Below are 21,242 nucleotides of genomic sequence, written 5' to 3'. Positions count from 1 at the left end.
AGAAATCGGGGTCACTGTAGATAACGGAGATGAAATCATCTTCTAAAACCTTCACGTACCGTTCGGTAGCCACCGTCCCATCAAGGAATATCGCACCTATTATTCCGTGACTGGGCATTGCACACCACACAGTCACCCATTGAGAGTGAAGAGACTTCTCGATCGCGAAATGTGGATTCTCTGTTCCCTAAATGCGCCAATTTATCTTATTGACGAGCCCATACAGATGAAAATGGGCTTTGCCGCTAAACCAAACCAAACAGCGCATACTAATTCCCATCATGCCATGAAGTTTGAGCGTTCTAACGCAAAACATTCAGAAGCTATGACGATTTTATTTTATATAGTTCAATAATTGTCACCCTGAATGTGTGGTGTCTGTTCTTTCGAACATGTCCGAAAGACCACGCATCACGAATATAATAATAAGATCACTTATTTATCGAAACATTCGTGCATGTATCGTAGAAAGACCATCTGGGGCTTTACTTGATTTCAATAGTACATATTATTTTTGCGACATGCGCTAGAATACATCGACATACAACTCATTTCATCACTATCCCTTGTTGGACCTCGACTGTACCTGACCGCAAAAGTACAAGACTGATTGTCATTATTATCATTATTATTATTATTATTATTACTACTACTATTACTGTACGCCCCGATAGGTGAACGGGCAGCGTGACGGATTGCAATTCTACGGTCCCAGGTTCAATTCCCAGCTGGGTCGGGGATTTTCTCCGCTCAGGGACTGGGTGTTGTCTTCATCATCATTTCATCCCCATCCCGCGCGCAGATCGCCCAATGTGGCGTCGAATTGTAACGTCGCAGCTATTTACACGGCTGCAGAATTTTGCAGTAAGTTTTATCTTTGTCAAAGATATTTGACGGTGTAATAGGGAACTCTGTCAAATGTCGTCCAATATTTGATCAATTCTAGGGCCTCGCTGTAGATGTGATCAAAGAAGTCGCTTGTCTTCTGTTCACTGCAATGTGACATTTTACCACATGGAGCGCTAGTATCGCTGCAGCGTTCTGTCGTCTGAAGTGTATTTATAAACATTGCCAGTAAATACAATTCGTGTATGCTGACAACTACAAAATTAATAGAGATGTAAGCCTGTGAAGCTGATGAGGCGCTTTACAACGTGAGGCACCCTGAATACAAAAATAGATTAAGAAGATTGGAGACCTAACCTGACCTAACCTAACCCAACCCTCTCCTGTAGCATAGAATCGGAATGTTACAATGAGCTTGTCTTCTGCAGATGTAGCAGTTCTTAAGTGAATATTGTGCTTTGTGGTACGAGGATACACTTCACTAAGCACATACAGAAATGTATGCTCATCCATTCTTAAGTAATTGATGTATGACTTGACGTCCTCCACTACAAGCTCATGTAACAAGTTTTTTTGAATGCTTTTATCGTGTCGTCGTAAAACCCATGGCTTCACCCTGGTATGATTCCTTTTTTTCCCCGGCTTCTCTTCCGCATGTGCACACAGTGCACCTGTGGTACATGCAACTGCTGCGGTTAATAACAAGTTGTTGTTGTCAGCCATCTTGCTCTTTGACGAAAAATATGATGATAGCGTAATACCCCTTCTTGCGCTACGTCAAAGATCTTTGTCAAATATATTTGACGGAATATTTGATCACATCTTTGATCAAATCTTTGACAAAGAAATTTGATAGTGTAATACCAGCCTTAGGTCACGCTGTACTGGAGGCTGGCAATGAAGCCTCCAGCTCCAGCCGTTATGTAGTCGGCTGCTGGCGTCATAATGCCATCTGTCGCGGTGTGCGGGCCGTGAGAACTGCGCTGTGTGGAAACGAACTAAGATCACTTATTCATCTCACCCAAGAAACTGAATTACTATAATAAATATGATCTGTTTGTTTTCAAATTTGGTATACGAACTTTTATAATTTAGAAGAACAGTGTGTAAAATATTCATGCGATAACTTTAATAGTTTTGGAAACATAAAAAACCCATTAAAAAGTTCTTAACCGACGCTTAGTAAAGTAAATTCAGATAGGAATCATGACAGTTTAAGTTTCTTTGTTATTTGAAGATATTAACAGCACTAACAGTGCGCACAAGTTATTTTTAAAGACTTTATTTTTAAAGACTTTTAATAATTTTGCTTTCGTAAGGAAAATAATAGTTTAATAGTTGATTTTTATATTTTGTGTTAGGGTGGGAGTAGATGAGAGTGAATGTGAGTGTGTATGTGGGGAAACACATCAAATTTCAATTTTATAATGTATTACACCATCCATAACTAGCAAGTGTTACGTAACCAGCATGTCCCGAAAGTGGTGAATCCCCCTAACTGGTGGATGACGTATATCTAGGAGCGTTTGCTTTTGTAATAAGGCAGCCAGAAAGATAGTAAGACGATACTTAGTTCTAAAGTATATTTCAAGCATAGTTTTCTTTTAATTTTCGTTTCGTTTGGTTTTGCGGAACATTTTGTGAAGTTTTGCAATATGGAATGACGTAGATGCATGTACGAATGCTGAATGGGGTAAAGTGGTTTGCGCGCGAAGTTGATCATGAGAGGTTAATTTGATTGGATCATCGTTTTGATCAACCAATGAGAGAAGAGTCTTTCCCGCGTAATTGAACGAGTTATATGCTCTGTGAGGGACGGCATTTGGTCAGTCGTGGTGTCGCTGTCAGGCAAGAGGGTCATGTTAAATGTGTCCGAAAAAATTAGCTGTAAGATGAAGGAATGGCAGTTGAATCGCTTTCGGTTTATATCGCCGTGCTAGCAGATGCAATTACGGACATTTCGGTGAAGTTTTGAGAAGTTTTGGAATGTTAGTTGCAGACGAAACCGCGTGTGAAACGGTCGGCCTTTGTGTATAATTCTGCGTGGCGTGTTGCGTATGCAAGTACGAACATTTTGGCGAGCACCTTCTTTCGAAGAATCCACTGAAAAGGACCGAATGCGAACTCGTTTTGTAACAGAGTATTGCCTGAGTGAAACTCGTAATATTTCGGGTTGGATTTAGCACATTTCTGGCTGTCTTAAGTGTGATACAAGCTGCACGAACTAGTAGTAGATGTACTACCAACGTAAATGTGGGCTTGATGACACCATAAATGAAAAAGGGTCGTAATAAAACATTAGTATCTACAAACAAACATTTTCAATGAAATGAGGAAGCACCCACTTTGCCCATTATTAACATTGTTACTTGAGTTACGCGGACTTTCTAGTCGTAAGTATGGACGGTGATTTTATTCAACGCTGCTTTTCTCATCGTCTACATAGTACCTAGGAATGCAGAGCAACGAGTGGTGAATGGACGCTATACTGATGTAGGTGGACATTAAATAAATTGCAAAACGAGTCCCATCAACCCCACCAGGCCGCAGAATGTAATAAGCCCTGCACCAAGGCGGCCGGACCTGCCCCGTAAGGGGCCTCCCGGCAAATGACGCCAAACGCTCATTTCATTTTCATTACTATTACTCACGGAGATGCACTGAATACTGCCTGCGGCCGTCACATGCATGGAGAACGTGAAGAAACCACAACAACTGAGTCTCATTGGCTGCACTCATACCTCGACATCCAAAACTAAAGAGCCATCCATGACGAACGCCTCTCGTTTCGGTTGCTTGGGTTCTCTATATGTCGGTAAAATATTCGGTTACTGGTTTTCTGCCTTACTTTACACTTTGTATATTTGTGAATGCTCACTGAATTTGTGTGTACTCTGCTGTTGAAAGCTTTTGATTTGTTGCTGAATTTGATTCTTTTCAGACAAATCCCAATGAAGTGCGACTGGGGAAAAGTTTTGCTACTTAGATTATTTGAGAGCACATCGATAGGTCCAATATTCGATTCATAAGCTGAGAAACCGTAAAGCTTGGGCTGAAGAGGATAAATCTGAATTTGTTTTTGTAACAGTTCTGCGGAGGGAAAAAATGGGGTTTAACGTCGCGTTGACGATTACAGTTGGTTCCAGTGTGGGATGACAACAACAGTGTCACGTAGAGCCGTTTTTCTCAGAAAATTTGTGTTCGTGAATTAGAATTGTAAATTTTGTTCTACCTTGAAAGATTTCTTCAAAGAATAATAGTTCTTTCAGGTCTTCATTAACTTCTGCTTGCGTGTATTTGTCGGTCTCGTAAACTGAGACATAGGGCCGAGAGAGCGATGTGCTGACCGCATGCCCCTCTATATCCGCATTCAGTGACGCCAGTGGGCTGAGGACGACACGGCGGCCGATCTCTAGCGTTGGTCCTTCATAGAGTGTCCCGGCGGAGTTTATGGTTTTTATAGCTTAGAATAAATTTGGAATTTTCCTTGTGAGCTTGTAGTAGTCCATTCTAAATAGGTGCCCGTAACGCCGTTTCCTGGTAATATCTGTCATTTATTACGGTAACTAGATAAATGTATGATTACTTTGTCATCCAAATTGCATTTTCAGATTTTGGTCCTAAGATTTTTCGTAGACTTTTCTTTACTGTTTTTCAAAGTTTTTTTTTCTTTTGGAACTGCCACCAATTATAATGGTTTCAAATGCGAGGTCTTCTGTTCTAACAGCTGTGTCGTAATGTGACTTTCCCCTTTTATGATAAACACATGGTATTTCATTGGGAACAGTAAATATTTTAGGAAGTGGTTCTATAGATTAATCCAAATATATAATTGCATGTAACATGCATGCAATTTGTATTAGTTACAGAGACAAGTTTTCATTTCTCGTGTCGGTACTCTATACTCTATTTGCTACGAGTTTGCTGTCAGTTTTGTTTTTGAAGTTCAAGTTGCGAAGTTGTGCTTGAATTTTTATAAATGAATTTCTTAATCGTGATTGTTTTTTGTTGGCCCCTTCTGCTACGTATTTAGCCATGCCGCAAGTATTTACAAATGCTGAGTACGTCGATACGGTTCTTGTGTATAGATTTGTGCTGGAAAAGTTACCGCTGCCTGTACGCCGTAGACGATTTTCTAATTGCAGTATACCAGAGTGCCTAATGCCTAATTATGTTTTACTGTACTGTAAAATACTGATGCAGTTCCCAGCAGTCATACTTCTTCTTGCGTGCAAATGAACAAAGTGTAGATGAAGCAGAAGACATTATTCAGTTTGCAGAACGTAAGACTCCAAAAAGCACACGTACAATTTCTGCCTGTAATGTGTCGTATACAACAATATGGTGGACGCTACATACGAACTCTACCCGAGTCATTTACACCGGATTCCATAGCTTCGAGGAGGAGGTGACGGCAGACGATGGGAATTTTTTTGTTGGCTACTTGCAAAAACGGTTCAAATGGCTCTGAGCACTATGGGATTCAACTTCTGAGGTCATCAGTCCCCTAGAACTTAGAATTACTTAAACCTAACTAAGCTAAGGACATCACACACATCCATGCACGAGGCAGGATTCGAACCTGCGACGGTAGCGGTCCCGCGGTTCCAGACTGTAGCGCCTAGAACTGCTAGGCCACCCCGGCCGGCAAGGCTACTTAAAAAATACCTAGTAATCCCTCTAATATTGTTTACTGATTAAGCCACTTTCACTTATTATGGTATCAATTATACTAGTAACTCGCATCCGTAGTCCGACGGAAACCCTCGCGGCTTTCTGGGGACATATCTTCAAGAACAATTCACTCTGCTTTATACGAAATAGAGGATGTGGAAGGAAAGTGAAAGGATGTGTAGGAAACTCTTGACTTCCAGCGGCACAAGTCATTGTGGTAATGGAATGGGGAAAGCTGAAGATTTGCGCCAGATCGGGACTCGAATGCGGATGCTTCGATCTCTACAACGGTTGTCTTAAGCACCCTTTTCTTCCAGTGCAACAACCTCCTCATCCACCTAATTTTAATCAAAAATTTTAAAATAATAAAAGAAAAGAAAAAAATCAAATCTACCCCTACTTCACACCACCAATTTTACCCTACCGTAAAAAAAAGAACTATGCCTCTTCAGGCGTTGCCCCTAACTATTCCCAAAAATTCTTTAGTTATATTTTTACAGCATGATTATAAATAATAAAAGTGTACAAAAAATTCCATAAAACACAATGGTAGGGAAATGTGACTCTTAGGATAAACTAAAATAGCTTTGTATATTACTGGTACTACTTCGGGTAAAAGAATTTTTCTTCAAGATATGATGCTACTGGAGTTTTGTTGTATCCTGTCATTGCGGTCGCAGGTTCGAATCCTGCCTCGGGCATGGATGTGTGTGATGTCCTTAGGTTAGTTAGGTTTAGGTAGTTCTAACTTTAGGGGCCTGATGACCTCAGATGTTAAGTCCCATAGTGCTTAGCGCCATTTTTTGTAATCACGTCAGATGTGACGCGGAGGTAACAAGCTAAGATCTTGTCAGTCAACAAATGCCGACCGACGACACGCACCTGAACCGATGTTCGTCACTGTCTAGGAAGCGACAGTCAGAGCAAAGTGGAGAGGCCATTTATGCGATAGCTTGGAGCCGGTGACTCGTCACATAATTTTTGTTGGTGACTTGATACCACATCGCGCGTACGGTGGTTGGCAGAAAGCGGTGGTGTAACGCTGTCCACATTCGTGGCCAATTGATAGTTCGGTATTTGGTTTCTAACACGTTATGTGCAGCTGCCTGCAGAAGGGTGGTGTAAAAACCTTTTGCCTTCAACGGGCACGTAGTGAGTAGATCCGAGATCACGTAGTTCCATTGCACAATTAATGTCGGTAAGTGAGTGTGTCGCGACTTGGACCACCAGTACCGGTAAAACAAAGGCGTTTTTTGCTGCGACAGGAGCTTCTCGTGAAGTTTAAATCAACAATTTTCTCCTTAGAGTGTGAAACTATTTTGTTGGCGGCCACCCACATAGGGAGAAATGATCGTCATAATAAAATAAGAGCCCGCATCTCGTGGTCGTGCGGTAGCGTTCTCGCTTCCCACGCCCGGGTTCCCGGGTTCGATTCCCGGCGGGGTCAGGGATTTTCTCTGCCTCATGATGGCTGGGTGTTGTGTGCTGTCCTTAGGTTAATTAGGTTTAAGTAGCTCTAAGTTCTAGGGGACCGATGACCATAGATGTTAAGCCTCATAGTGCGCAGAGCCATTTGAACCAATAAAATAAGAGAAATCACAGCTCTCACAGAAGATTAATTGCTCGTTTTTCCCGCACGCTGTTCGAGAGTGGAACGGTAGAGAAGTAGCTGAAAGGTGATTCAGTGAATCCTCTGTCAGGCACTTAATTGTGAATTGCAGAGTAATCATGTATATGTAGTTGAATGAGGCGTGTGAGATCGGCATCAGTATCTCCAATAGATGACCCGTGAGCGAGACGTGTTGACTGGTCCATCGATTCCACGTGTTACTCATATAAAGGGCAGCTCCCCATGCACAGATATTAACCAGTCCCAGCCCTACATCACACATGCGGAGGATGAGAGTGTCATAACGTGTTTTAATCGAATAGGAAATAATCGAAGGCCACCTAAAGTCTGCGACCCATCACTGCCAGTAGGGGGAGGATCAGTGGCACGTGATTTGAGTGTGGACGCCAGGTAGACGTTCACGCATTCCACACGATGCGCTGGTAAAAGTTCCAGAGCAGCTTCTGGGGCACCATCTGTAGTGACCGTCGATAGTTCGCCGCAGCCATTCTGCACACATGCTTTGTAAACATGGCTCCGAAATATCCTAGTTCAATAACTGGCGGGAGAGGGGCGACAGCGCCGCCGACTTACACTATGTGATCGAAAGTATCGGGATACCCCCAAAAACATAAGTTTTTCATATTAGGTGCATTGTGCTGCCACCTACTGCAGGTACTCCACACCAACGACTTCCGTAGTCATTAGACATCGTGAGAGAGCAGAACGAGGCGCTCTGCGAAACTCACAGACTTCGAACGTGGTCAGTACGGCAAGAAAAAAAGGAATAAAAGTGAGATAGTATTGATACTTTCATCCTTCTATACCTCCTCTGCATTACTGCAGATGACGTGTCACTGAGCACATTTGTACTGTGCATGCAGTACACGTGAGGTGCCTAGTTGTTTCCACTGCCCTGTGTGGAATACATCAGTTCTTGTACACTTCACTAACCTATTGTCTTCATGATGATGATTTCCCCAGCGCAGAAAATAGCACGCAGGTTGTGGATTCTTTTTCTTGAGGCTGAAATTAACTTCGCAAGGAACTGCTGCTACGAATAAACTATAACTCATTTGGGATGCCACTCGCGTTTTTATTGATATAGACACGAGAAACTATTATTGATCAGAACGTATTGAACATATCTTTCCACAGTCATTATATCTGGCTAAAATAACATGAAATACATCCTGCCGCAGACAACGTGTCTGTCTACTGGAACCGTCAGAATTGGAGAATAAAATTACATGAATCAAATACTACTATTACAGACAACATGTCTGTACTTAGCGACGGTCGGAACTGTAGTAAATAAAATTGCATGAAACAAATACTGCTATAACAGACAACATGTCTGTCTACTGGAACGGTCAGAACTGGAGAGCCGGACTGCCCGAGACACTTCGCGCGCCAAGCCAGCAACGCGTGACCCGAGCGCCACCGATGTGCATCGGCAGTAATATCATCAGTCTTTTGTTTCAGTAATACTTTGATTTTAATAATTTTGAAATGACTGATTCATAGCTGGCTGTTGAGAGATGTTTATTTAAAAAAATGAAGTAATTTGGATGACAGGTTTAATTAATAATAGCAACTAAAGTTTAACGTTTTGGCGCCCTACCGCCGAACACAGCAGCCAATCACAGAGCAGCCGCATCATGCAGGCGGTCTTTCTCACGGGAATGGTACCGAATCTAACATGTCACCGGCACCTCATCCCACATTGCGTCATCTCCATGCTTCTTGCATCTCCACTGCCCTGGGAATAGCTTCCTGGAGCCTAACATGATGGCTGAATAAGCCAGAAATATTACATCAGGTAATTGGATGTCACTTGTGTCATACGTCTGTACGTGAGATTTCCACACTCCTAATCATCCCTAGGATTACTGTTTCCGAAGTGATAGTGAAGTGGAAACGTGAGGGGACACGTAGAACACAAAAACGTACAGGCCGACCTCGTCTGTTGACTGACAGAGACCGCCGACAGTTGAAGAGGGTCGTAATGTGTAATAGGCAGGTATCTATTCAGACCATCAGGATCCACTGCAATATACTAGTTAGGCGGGAGGTGAGAAAACTTGAATTTCATGGTCAAGCGGCTGCTGATAAACACACATCACGCTGGTAAATGCCAAACGACGCCTCGCTTGATGTAACGAGGGTAAACATTGGACGACTGAACAGTGAAAAAACGTTGTGTGGGGTGACGAATCACGGTACACAATGTGGCGATCCGATGGCATGATGTGGGTATGGCGAATTCCCGGTGAACGTCATCGCCAGCATGTTTAGGGCAAACAGTAAAACAGGCGGTGGTGTTATGGTGTGGTCATGTTTTTCATGGACGGGGCTTGCACCCCTTGTTGTTTTGCGAAGCACTATCACAACATAGGCCTACATTGATGTTTTAAGCACCTTCTTGCTTTCCGCTGTTGAAGAACAATTCGGGGATGGCGATTGCATCTTTCAACACGATCGAGCACCTCTTCATAATGCACTGCCTGTAGCGGAGTGGTTACACGACTATAACATCCATGTAATGGACTGGCCTGCACAGAGTTCTGACCTGAATATCGTTTGGGATGTTTTGTGCCAGGCCTCACCGACCGACATCGATACCGCTCCTCAGTGCAGCACTCCGTGAAGAACTACCATTCCCTAAGAATCCTTCCAGCGCCTGATTGAAAGTACACCTGCTAAGGGTGGGCCAACACCATATTTAATTCTGCCATTACCGTTGGAGGGCGCCACTTGTAAGTCATTTTCACCCAGGCCGCATACTTTTGATCTCATAGTGTAACTCAGAAGACTGCCCACAGCGTTCAGCATTGGAAGTGGTCAATGGACACTGATCGATTGCACTCAGGTTGGGTTATGTGCCAGTATGAGAAGTCCTATGACCAAGATAGGTCGTACTGTGCAGACCGGGAACATAGGCCCTTGCAACATTGTTACCCACACCAGGGCATCGTGACGTCACGGAAGGTCCAATAAAACTCGACTAGTTATCTGTCAGGTCCTGGAGATTTATCAACTGCACCTTCGTCCAAAGCATCCCCCAACTCCTCTCCATTATTGCGATATCTGTGCCTCGTCAATAGTGCCTGTCACCTGTTGTACAGCTTTCACAGTGAGTGGTCGTGCCGTCTATTTCTTTCCTGGTAAAGACGACGAAAATCACCCTGCATGTCTTTTATCTTGGTTGCTTGCATCGTGCAGTAGTGATTGTCTCACGTCGTAAGGCATGTGATTAACTGTCGGCAGTGTCGGCGCGTATTTTTCACAATGTGGTGCATGATGAATATCTATGCTGCCGTTCAGTTGTGTCACCGCGAGTAGACTATGGCGCGGCGCCTTGTAATCTGGGCTTCGTCAACGATAGTTTGTGAGCCTCCATTGGTGTCGTTCTCGATGTCTGTCTGGCGATGGGGGTAGAGTATCGAGGTCTCAGAGCGTCGCAAAGTCCAGGGTCTGCCACAGCCACGCAGCCATGTCCTTGCCAAACTGCATAACTGTCTTGTGAATGCCAACTTGGAACAGAGGAGTCTAAACGCCAAAGTAGAGTAGTATCAAGCGCGATGTCGTTCACAGTTGGCACACGGTTTGGCAACTTGCTGACGGCAGTATGGATCCTGGAGGTGTGTTATGTTCATCCTCAAAAGCTGGCTACTGTGCCAGATCTGTTGAGGACAGATGTACACACTGTCATCAGAGCAGGCCAGAGGCCATTGTTCGGTGGCCACCATTCCCTGTGTAAGATCTTGTGACACGTATATGCGACCAAGTAAGCTTGCTGAATGACTTCTAAGATGTGTCCACACTGTGGCCTTGTCGCATAAATGAAGATCGTGAATTAGCATACTTAGTTCCAGACAAGGGGTATAGTGTGCGATTTGGTCCTCTGGATGGAGGATGAAATTAAAATCTCCAGCAAAGGCGCTGTGTTCCTATTGTCCTCAGAAAAGGGGGATTAAATCAACTGAGTAGAACCTAGCCCAGTCACGACGTTTGGTGTTGCCCTATGGTGTATAGACATTAATGATTTGGGTGTCAAGTGCCACGACTGCTAATTCCCATGTGTATGGGAGGTATGTGATGTCGGCTTCAGTGACTTCGATGCCGTCATGCATTAAAATCGCCAAGCCGATGTCTGTGGGTCCATCAGGTGAATGTAACGCCACTTCCATCAGCAGTTGGATCTTGACAGCGAAGCTAACCATGTTGATATTCATATTGGCCAAGCAGTAAGTCTGGGAGTGAAGTGGTTGGGCATGGCTAACCATGGTGATAGTAGAGAGAAGTGGCATCGCGTGTGACGTCAGACCCCGCCGACCGCGGGCCCTCCTGGTGTTGTTCACCACTCAGCACATCGCGGATCAGCTTTGTGACTCGTTTCGACGTCATCCATAAAGTGGATGCGAAAGGCTGTTCAAGTTGATAGAAGGGACTGAGCGGTTTCGCAGCCTGCACTGGAACCTTCTCGCTGACTATTCTTCGTCACAGAGGACTGGAAGACGGGTTCCGCTCACCCTGCTGTCTGTTCTACAGGGGTAGAGCCAGTGGCAATGGCGTCAGCCTCATGGTCGGCGTACTGCACAATTAGCTCTTATTCCAGCTGCTAGTGGGACCTGCCATGTTCTAGCACGGTTCTGTGGTGTTGCTTTCGGCGTTAAAGTAAACGCTGTTTTCGTTCGTGGCCTTCCGTGTCGGACGATGGCATTGACTCACACCTCACGAGCACAGAGTCTCTGTTGGTACGATAAGTCTGTCGATTGTCATACTGTTGTTGGCGATGCCTGCGGTGTTCCATGGTACTGATTATGTCGTACACAGTTCTGCCACTGGCCAATCTGACTGATCAGGCAGGTATCAGTCTCCAGAGATTGGCTGAAGTACTGCAGCGTCGGTCTACTTGATCTGGACAGACGCAGACGTCGTGAGGGCCACTGAGTAAATTACTCAGAGGATTGCCAGTGTTGGTGGACGTACCACGACCTGCAGTGGATGTTGTGTGATGTAATCTTGGGGGCACTCGGGGCGTAGGTGACCTTCCTCACCACATTTAGAACACATTTTAGGCTGGGTGTCATACATAACTATGGCCAAAGCAGCCTCCTATTTGGAGGTATGACGGTACGTATTGTCAGAGTTCAGTGTGTACCTTAAGGGTACGCTATTGAGGACTGGATATATCTTAAATAGGGGCCACTTATCTGCCACATCTTTTTGTACTGTACCCTAGGGACAATACTACTGCATCAGCACTGTAGCAGATCTCAAGGAACCGACGCGCTCGTACAGAAATGTATATATCCGAGTGGTGGGTGCTCGTCCAACAGACCCACTCAGATATATACATTTCTCTGTAAATGTGTGGTGTGATATGTCAGACAATTAGTTGACAGTGACTGTCGCAGAACCGCATCGCCTTACAGGGCTCCATTACCGAGTCTGTCAAGCAAATGAGCTTCCAGCATTACCGGAGTAAGTTTCTTTGGCTGCAAGGATGAGTATATTCTCCCAGCATACTTCAGTTGTCAGATAGTACATTATCTAAGCCTAACAGTCCCCACAAGATGGATATGCAAAAATGGTCAGTTTTTTTTGCTACTAAATGTGTGGTGTCACCGCCAGACACCACACTTGCTAGGTGGTAGCTTTAAATCGGCTGCGGTCCATTAGTACATGTCGGACCCGCGTGTCACCACTGTCAGTGATCGCAGACCGAGCGCCACCACACGGCAGGTCTTGAGAGACGTACTAGCACTCTCCCCAGTTGTACGACGACTTTGCTAGCTACTACACTGACGAAGCCTTTCTCTCATTTGCCGAGAGATAGTTAGAATAGCCTTCAGCTAAGTCCATGGCTACGACCTAGCAAGGCGCCATTAACCATTTCTAGAGAGAGTCTCACTTGTATCATCAAGAATGCTGTATACAAATGATGGATTAAAATTAAGTATTCGAGCAGTTACGTACTTTTCTTTATAGCATTCATTACGTATCCTGTTTCAGACCTCACGCCCATCTGCGTGAGCTTAACGCGTGCATTTCGGCTACTTCCGAGTGGCGTGGCTGTCTTGTCACGCCACAACAGTTGGCGACGAGGATGGGATTCTTTAAATACAAGCACTGTAAGGTTAATGGTATTCAACATCTGACGTCCGCGCCGTTTTCGCCTCAGTCAAACGGTGCCGCTGAACGTTTGGTCCGGACTTTCAAGTCACAGATGTTGAAGTTGAAAGAGTCGCATTCTCGGGAGGACGCGTTGTTGCTCTTTTTGTCCTCGTATCGCTCTCAGCCACGGGATGGTCGCTCGCCGGCTGAGTTGCTCCATGGTCGTCCTCATCGAACCTTGATGTCTTTGCTGCATCCGCCGCATTAGGTTCCTGTGCAGCGGCAGACTCCTGCTTTTGCTCCAGGCGACGTTGTATTCTATCGCAACTATCGCGGTTCACGGCGTTGGCTCGCGGGGCGCATTCTTCGCTGCCTCGGCCGCGCGATGTATTTGATTTTGGGGGCCTCTGGTGAGGTGCGTCGGCATCTCAATCAGCTGCGCCTCTGTCGTCGCACGGATTCTGCCGCTCCCCGTCTGCTTTCAGCGACGGTGCCGTCCGGTCAGCGCCCTGGGGACCCATCTACTGGCTCGCCTCATCCCCAGGTGTTACCGACGATGCCTTCCATTTTGCCCCATGGCGACGCGCCGCCGCCGCCGCCGCCGCCTGTTCTTCTGCCGGCGCCGCCCGCAGTGGACGCTTCGCTGCAGCCGCCAAGCGCCTCCCAGGGTCACGCGCCGCCGATCGCTTCCCGTGGCCAGATGTCCTCCGCCATGGAACTCTTGCCCGCTCCGGACCATCTGTCGTCTTCGCCAGTCGGGTGCTCCGACTCAATGGAGGTCGACCCTTCGGCCCTTCCTGTCTCTTTACGGGCGCATACACCGCATGTTGACGTGCACCCTGGACTAGGTTTTCAGGCGTTTCCTAGCTCCCCTCGGACCGAATGGCCGGGTGCGGTGGCACAGCCTCGCCTGTTGTTAGGCTCCCCACCTCATCGCATACATCAACATGGGGCCCTCCCCACGGCGGGCGGAAGCCTTATAACACGACCGTTCGCCGATTTGCGGGGGAGAAATGTAGTGTCACCGCCAGATACCACACTTGCTAGGTGGTAGTTTTAAATCGGCTGCGGTCCATTAATACATTTCGAACCCGCGTGTCGCCACTGTCAGTGATCGCAGACCGAGCGCCACCACACGGCAGGTCTTGAGAGACGTACGAGCACTCGCCCCAGTTGTACGACGACGTTGCTAGCGACTACACTGACGAAGCCTTTCTCTCATTTGCCGAGAGATAGTTAGAATAGCCTTCAGCTAAGTCCATGGCTACGACCTAGCAAGGCGCCATTAACCATTTCTAGAGAGAGTCTCACTTGTATCATCAAGAATGCTGTATACAAATGATGGATTAAAATTAAGTATTCGAGCAGTTACGTACTTTTCTTTATAGCATTCATTACGTATCCTGTTTCAGACCTCACGCCCATCTGCGTGAGCTTAACGCGTGCCTTTCGGCTACTTCCGAGTGGCGTGGCTGTCTTGTCACGCCACAACAAAATGTCCCTTTGTATTTAGTTAAAAGGCCAATTATGCAAAGAAGAAGTAAATACAAGAGAAGAAATAATCTTTAGGATTATAAATAGTTCTTTCAAGGCGACGTCAGAAGATCTACACCCGGTGTTGTCAAGTAAATTCGAATGTGAACTGAGAACGGAGACAGAATTTATGAAAATCAACATTGAGCTTAATTATTCGCCTTTTCTTAACAGCGTATACCAGAATTTCTTGGGGTTACATTCTAACAGCTGTATGTCTGTAACCGATAAAACGTGAATGCATGTCACATCGAATGTTTTATTCGAATTAGCCTGTTCTCCCATCTACTGAAATAAATATACCGTTAGTGTAAAAGAGAAAGGAGAGAGAGAGAGAGAGAGAGAGAGAGAGAGAGACAGAGAGGTGAGCAGGCTGTACCTGTTGGCAGTGCAGGTCCCAGCAGGCCTGCAGGCATCGGGACGAGGCGGCACACGGTGTGTTGTGGCATCCAGTTCCAGTTCCAGAGCCTGAGCCGCAGCCAGAAGCGCTTCCGCAGTCGAGGCACGCCGGCCACCCTGCACACAACAAAGAGGAGCCGCCTAACGTAACCTGTACACCTCTCAGCTGCAGCCACCGCGCCCATAATGTGTACATCTTAGATCTCAGCAAGAACGCGTTCAGAGTCAGAGTGGGCTAACATGTCTTGTTCACTATACCTCCCTTAGAAAAACAAAAATGTGCAGTCAACATACTCCCGATTGATATTAATGCGTTTAGTCCACTGGTATCGGAATCATTTTCTTCACAAACAGAAAACTATTTTCCGCAAAGAAAAACTTTTCCCATTTAACATTTTACTTAGTTTTTGTACGAAGTGACTTCCCAATTCAAAGAAAATTATTTCCACAGTAACCCTCTTTTCGTAATGTTTGGAAATGGAAGCAAGTTACATGTGACCAAACTTGGGGTACAGACTCAGAAACTGTTTCGATTACCAAGAGCAGAAATAAATTAATACGGATCCAATCCCGTGTTTCTGACCAACGTTGTTGCTAGGCTTCCCTTGATAGTAAATTGCAATCGGAACTGGTAATTACCTCTCATTTGTTCCCTGTCTGCCGCGCTCAATACTCAGTTATACTCATTCAACTGCCTATGAGCTAAATATACACAACTGTCTTCACTTCTTGAGTATCTTTTCCAGTACTCCATCACCCACTCAGTCAGTCTTGCCCGCTCTTATTCCGAAAATTAGGTTTAAATGGTTCAAATGGCTCTGAGCACTATGGGACTAAACATCTGTGGTCATCAGTCCCCTAAAACTTAGAACTATTTAAACCTAACTAACCTAAGGACATCACACACATCCATGCCCGAGGCAGGATTCTAACCTGCGTCCGTAGCAGTCGCGCTGTTCCGGACTGAGCGCCTAGAACCGCTAGACCACCGCGGCCGGCCCGAAAATTAGGAACAGGATCATTTGGGAGCTATTTCGATGTCCAAGTGCTGCGCATTTGTATTGTGACCGACAATATCTGGGCAGCAGCATTATTCTTTCAGTGCTAATCTACACACATCAAAATACGTTTTTGCATCACCCCGGTTCCCAGAACTGAAAATAGACGTTGACTGTGGATATTGTATTACAGACACAGTCTAACCGAGCGGTCTAAGGCGCTGCAGTCATGGACTATGTGGCTGGTCCCGGCGGAGAATCAAGTCCTCCGTCGGGCATGGGTGTGTGTGTGTTCCGCCTTAGGATAATTTAGGTTAGCTAGTGTGTAAGCTTAGGGACTGATGACCTTAGCAGTTAAGTCCCATCCGATTTCACACACATTTGAACAATTTTTTTGACACAGTCCCTTTGACTGTTGAGAGATGTCACTAAACCCGCCCAAAGATGTAAACAACCATGCATGAGCAGCGCCTAGAGAGGGGGTCTGACAGTCAATCAGTTCCAGTCATTCCACCAGGAAGGAGATACACGGCTAGTGTTGTCTGTAGTTCTACCATGCCTAGACCGTCAATACAGCGGTTCGATGGCGTCCTCATTGTTACCCTGTGCCAGGATGGGCCCTCAACAAGGGAAGTGTCTAGTTGTCTCGGAGTGATCCATAGCGGTGGTGTTCGGATATGGAGGAGATACAGAGAGACAGGAGCCGTCGATGACATGCCTCGCTCAGAGCACCAAGGGCCACTACTGTAGTGGCTAACCACTACCTACGGATTATGGCTCGGAGCAACCCTGACAGCAACGCCGCCATGTTGAATAATGCTTTTCGTGCAGCCATAAGACGTCGTGTTACGACTCACATTGTGCGCAATAGGCTGCATGATGCGCAACTTCACTCCCGACGCCGGCCGCGGTGGTCTCGCGCTTCTAGGCGCTCAGTCCGGAACCGCGCGACTGCTACGGTCGCAGGTTCGAATCCTGCCTCGGGCATGGATGTGTGTGATGTCCTTAGGTTAGTTAGGTTTAAGTAGTTCTAAGTTCTAGGAAACTGATGACCACAGATGTTAAGTCCCATAGTGCTCAGAGCCTTTTGAACAATTTCACTCCCGACGCCCATGGCGAGGTCCATCTTTACAACCACGACACCTTGCAGCGCGGTACAGATGGGTCTAACAACATGCCAAGTAAACCGCTCAGGATTGGCATCATGTTCTCTTCACCGAAGAGTTTAGCATAAGCCGGCCGCGGTGGTCTAGCGGTTCTAGGCGCTCAGTCAGGAACCGCGCGACTGCTACGGTCGCAGGTTCGAATCCTTCCTCGGGCATGGATGTGTGTGATGTCCTTAGGTTAGTTAGGTTTAAGTAGTTCTAAGTTCTAGGGGACTGATGACCACAGATGTTAAGTCCCATAGTGCTCAGAGCCATTTGAACCATTTTTTTGTTTTTTTGTTTAGCATATGCCTTCAACCAGACAATCGTCGGAAGCGTGTTTGGAGGCAAATCGGTGAAGCAGAATGTGTTAGACACACTGTCCAGCGAGTGCAGCAACGTGGAGGTTACCTGATGTCTTGTGGTGGCAATATGTGGGGCCGACGTATGCCGCTGGTGGTTTTGGAAGGCGCCGTAACGGCTGCGCGATACGTGAATGCCATCCTCGAACGATAGTGCAACCATATCGGCAGCATATTGGCGAGGCATTCGTCTCCATGGACGAAAATTCGAACCCCCATCGTCTACATCTTGTGTATGACTTCCTTCAGGATAACGTCGACTTGAGTGGGGCCGGCGGGTGTGACCGAGCGGTTCTAGGCGCTACAGTCCGGAACCGCACGACCACTACAGTCGCAGGTTCGAATCCTGTCTCGGACATGGATGTGTGTGATGTCCTTAGGTTAGGTAGGTTTAAGTAGTTCTAGGGGAATGATGAGCTCAGATGTTAAGTCCCATATTGCTCAGAGCCATTTTTTTGACTAGAGTGGCCAGCATGTTCTCCAGACATGAACCTATCGAACATGCCTGGGATAGATTGAAAAGGGCTGTTTATGGACGACGTGACCCACCAACCACTCTGAGGGATCTACGCCGAATCGCCGTTGAGGAGCGGGACAATCTGCACCAACAATGCCTTGATGAAGCCACGACGAATACAGGTATGCATCAATGCAAGAGGACGTGCTTTTAGGAATTAGAGGTACCGCTGTGTACAGAAATCTGGACCACCACCTCTGAAGGTCTCGCTGTATGGTGATACAACATGCTATGTGTTGTTTCAATGAGCGATAAAAGGGCGGAAGTGATGTTTATGTTGACCTCTATTCCAATTTTCTGTACGGGTTCCGGAACTCTCGGAACCGAGGTGATGCAAAACCTTTTTTGACCTATTTCGCTTCGTGTACAATCCACTATCAAATGGTTCACGGGCGTTGTGTAATACCTGTCAGTCACTGATTGAGCCTTTTCAAAAAATACAATGAGTCCAAATAAAAAATCGCCAACCTTTTTCGGACAACAAAGAAGGTTAGTATTTGTGTGGTGCACTTACAGCTCAAGAAATTCTAACATGACTACATTTTTGTCTGCTACGTGTAATGGTGGGCCACAGCCTTGCCGCAGTGGATACACCGGTTCCCGTCAGATCACCGAAGTTAAATGCTGTCGGGCGTGGCCGGCACTTGGATGGGTGACCCTCCAGACCGCCATGCGCTGTTGCCATTTTTCGGGGTGCACTCAGCACTCGTGATGCCAGTTGAGGAGCTACTCGACCGAATACTAGCGGCTCCAGTCAAAGAAAACCAACCTAACGACCGGGAAAGCAGTGTCCTGACCACACGCCTCTCCTGTCCGCATCCTCAGCTGAGGATGACACGGCGGTCGGATGGTCCCGATGAGACACTTGTGGCCTGACGACGGAGAGTGAATAAGAGCTTCGTTTATAGTCACATAACGAGGACAGAATTCGTTACCATTATACACTACCTGCTTCTGACGTGGTTGTGAAATATCCTTCAACGTTTCTGGTCTGTATTCAAAAAATCCTAACGGTCATCGTGCATTGAGCATGTACGAGGGCAGTTCAATAAGTAATGCAACACATTTTTTTTCTCGGCCAATTTTGGTTGAAAAAACCGGAAATTTCTTGTGGAATATTTTCAAACATTCCCGCTTCTTCTCGTATAGTTTCATTGACTTCCGACAGGTGGCAGCGCTGTACGGAGCTGTTAAAATGGCGTCTGTAACGGATGTGCGTTGCAAACAACGGGCAGTGATCGAGTTTCTTTTGGCGGAAAACCAGGGCATCTCAGATATTCATAGGCGCTTGCAGAATGTCTACGGTGATCTGGCAGTGGACAAAAGCACGGTGAGTCGTTGGTCAAAGCGTGTGTCATCATCGCCGCAAGGTCAAGCAAGACTGTCTGATCTCCCGCGTGTGGGCCGGCCGTGCACAGCTGTGACTCCTGCAATGGCGGAGCGTGCGAACACACTCGTTCGAGATGATCGACGGATCACCATCAAACAACTCAGTGCTCAACTTGACATCTCTCTTGGTAGTGCTGTCACAATTGTTCACCAGTTGGGATATTCAAAGGTTTGTTCCCTCTGGGTCCCTCGTTGTCTAACCGAACACCATAAAGAGCAAAGGAGAACCACCTGTGCGGAATTGCTTGCTCGTCATGTGGCTGAGGGTGACAATTTCTTGTCAAAGATTGTTACAGGCGATGAAACATGGGTTCATCACTTCGAACCTGAAACAAAACGGCAATCAATGGAGTGGCGCCACACCCACTCCCCTACCAAGAAAAAGTTTAAAGCCATACCCTCAGCCGGTAAAGTCATGGTTACAGTCTTCTGGGACGCTGAAGGGGCTATTCTGTTCGATGTCCTTCCCCATGGTCAAACGATCAACTCTGAAGTGTATTGTGCTACTCTTCAGAAATTGAAGAAACGACTTCAGCGTGTTCGTAGGCACAAAAATCTGAACGAACTTCTCCTTCTTCATGACAACGCAAGACCTCACACAAGTCTTCGCACCCGAGAGGAGCTCACAAAACTTCAGTGGACTGTTCTTCCTCATGCACCCTACAGCCCCGATCTCGCACCGTCGGATTTCCATATGTTTGGCCCAATGAAGGACGCAATCCGTGGGATGCACTACGCGGATGATGAAGAAGTTATTGATGCAGTACGACGTTGGCTCCGACATGGACCAGTGGAATGGTACCGTGCAGGCATACAGGCCCTCATTTCAAGGTGGTGTAAGGCCGTAGCATTGAATGGAGATTACGTTGAAAAATAGTGTTGTGTAGCTAAAAGATTGGGGAATAACCTGGTGTATTTCAATGCTGAATAAAACAACCCCTGTTTCAGAAAAAAAATGTGTTGCATTACTTATTGAACTGCCCTCGTAATTTAGGATATAATACACCCGTGTTTCCGCTCTGCGATAAACTCTTCCTCTCGGAGTGTCATTTACACTCGACTCTGTGACACGACGTACTTTAAAATGAGCTGAAGTGATAGTTTTGGTTAAGCGTAGCGGTTGAATTGCACACTGATAGTTTTGGTAAACGTAGGGGTTGAATTGCACACGCTGTGGCGGGGTGGCTGGCGCGTCTCCGACAGCTGGCTGCACGGCGCGGTGGCCCGGGACCAGCGTGACGGGGTCACGTGGAACTGTCAAACTGTCAAACCACAACGTGGCGTCACTTTCACCAGGGCACAGGCACAAAGGGTTGAATGGCTTTGAACATGTTTGTGTAAGTGCAGTGCAAACTTTTGCTATTACAATAAAGCACGATATACCATTTAATGAAGGAGGAAGGGACGAATCTGTGCGTATGTAGAAAGGCAATGGAGATATTACGTGGAAGAAGTTACAGCAACAAGAATATTCTTTCAAGTCAAATGTAGTAAATAATTAACAACTGTTGTACATTTCATTGCGTAAAAAGAGATTGACCTATCAAATAGTAGTGTTCGTTGCCACATCGAGTGGGCTACTTACCTATTATATTACTTAAATAATTAAGCATTTGTTTAAACATTTGTTTAAAATCAGCATATTTT

General features: G+C 46.1%; 1 protein-coding gene and 1 pseudogene across 1 annotated transcript in view; one reads left to right on the top strand and one right to left on the bottom strand.

Moving 5' to 3' along the window:
- Positions 1 to 21,242, bottom strand: part of LOC126172668 (alpha-1D adrenergic receptor-like) — a 72,564-nt gene that overhangs the window by 41,321 nt on the left and 10,001 nt on the right. The window contains exon 2 of the mRNA XM_049920903.1: positions 15,165 to 15,301. Within this exon, the coding sequence (XP_049776860.1) occupies positions 15,165 to 15,301 (137 nt within the window). The remainder of the gene's footprint in view (positions 1 to 15,164; positions 15,302 to 21,242) is intronic.
- On the top strand, positions 18,773 to 18,890 carry LOC126100617 (5S ribosomal RNA; annotated as a pseudogene).

The sequence above is a fragment of the Schistocerca cancellata genome, chromosome 1 (genome assembly GCF_023864275.1).
Source record: "Schistocerca cancellata isolate TAMUIC-IGC-003103 chromosome 1, iqSchCanc2.1, whole genome shotgun sequence".
In the NCBI taxonomy this organism is placed as follows: domain Eukaryota; kingdom Metazoa; phylum Arthropoda; class Insecta; order Orthoptera; family Acrididae; genus Schistocerca; species Schistocerca cancellata.
This window is presented reverse-complemented; position numbering and strand designations above follow the sequence as displayed.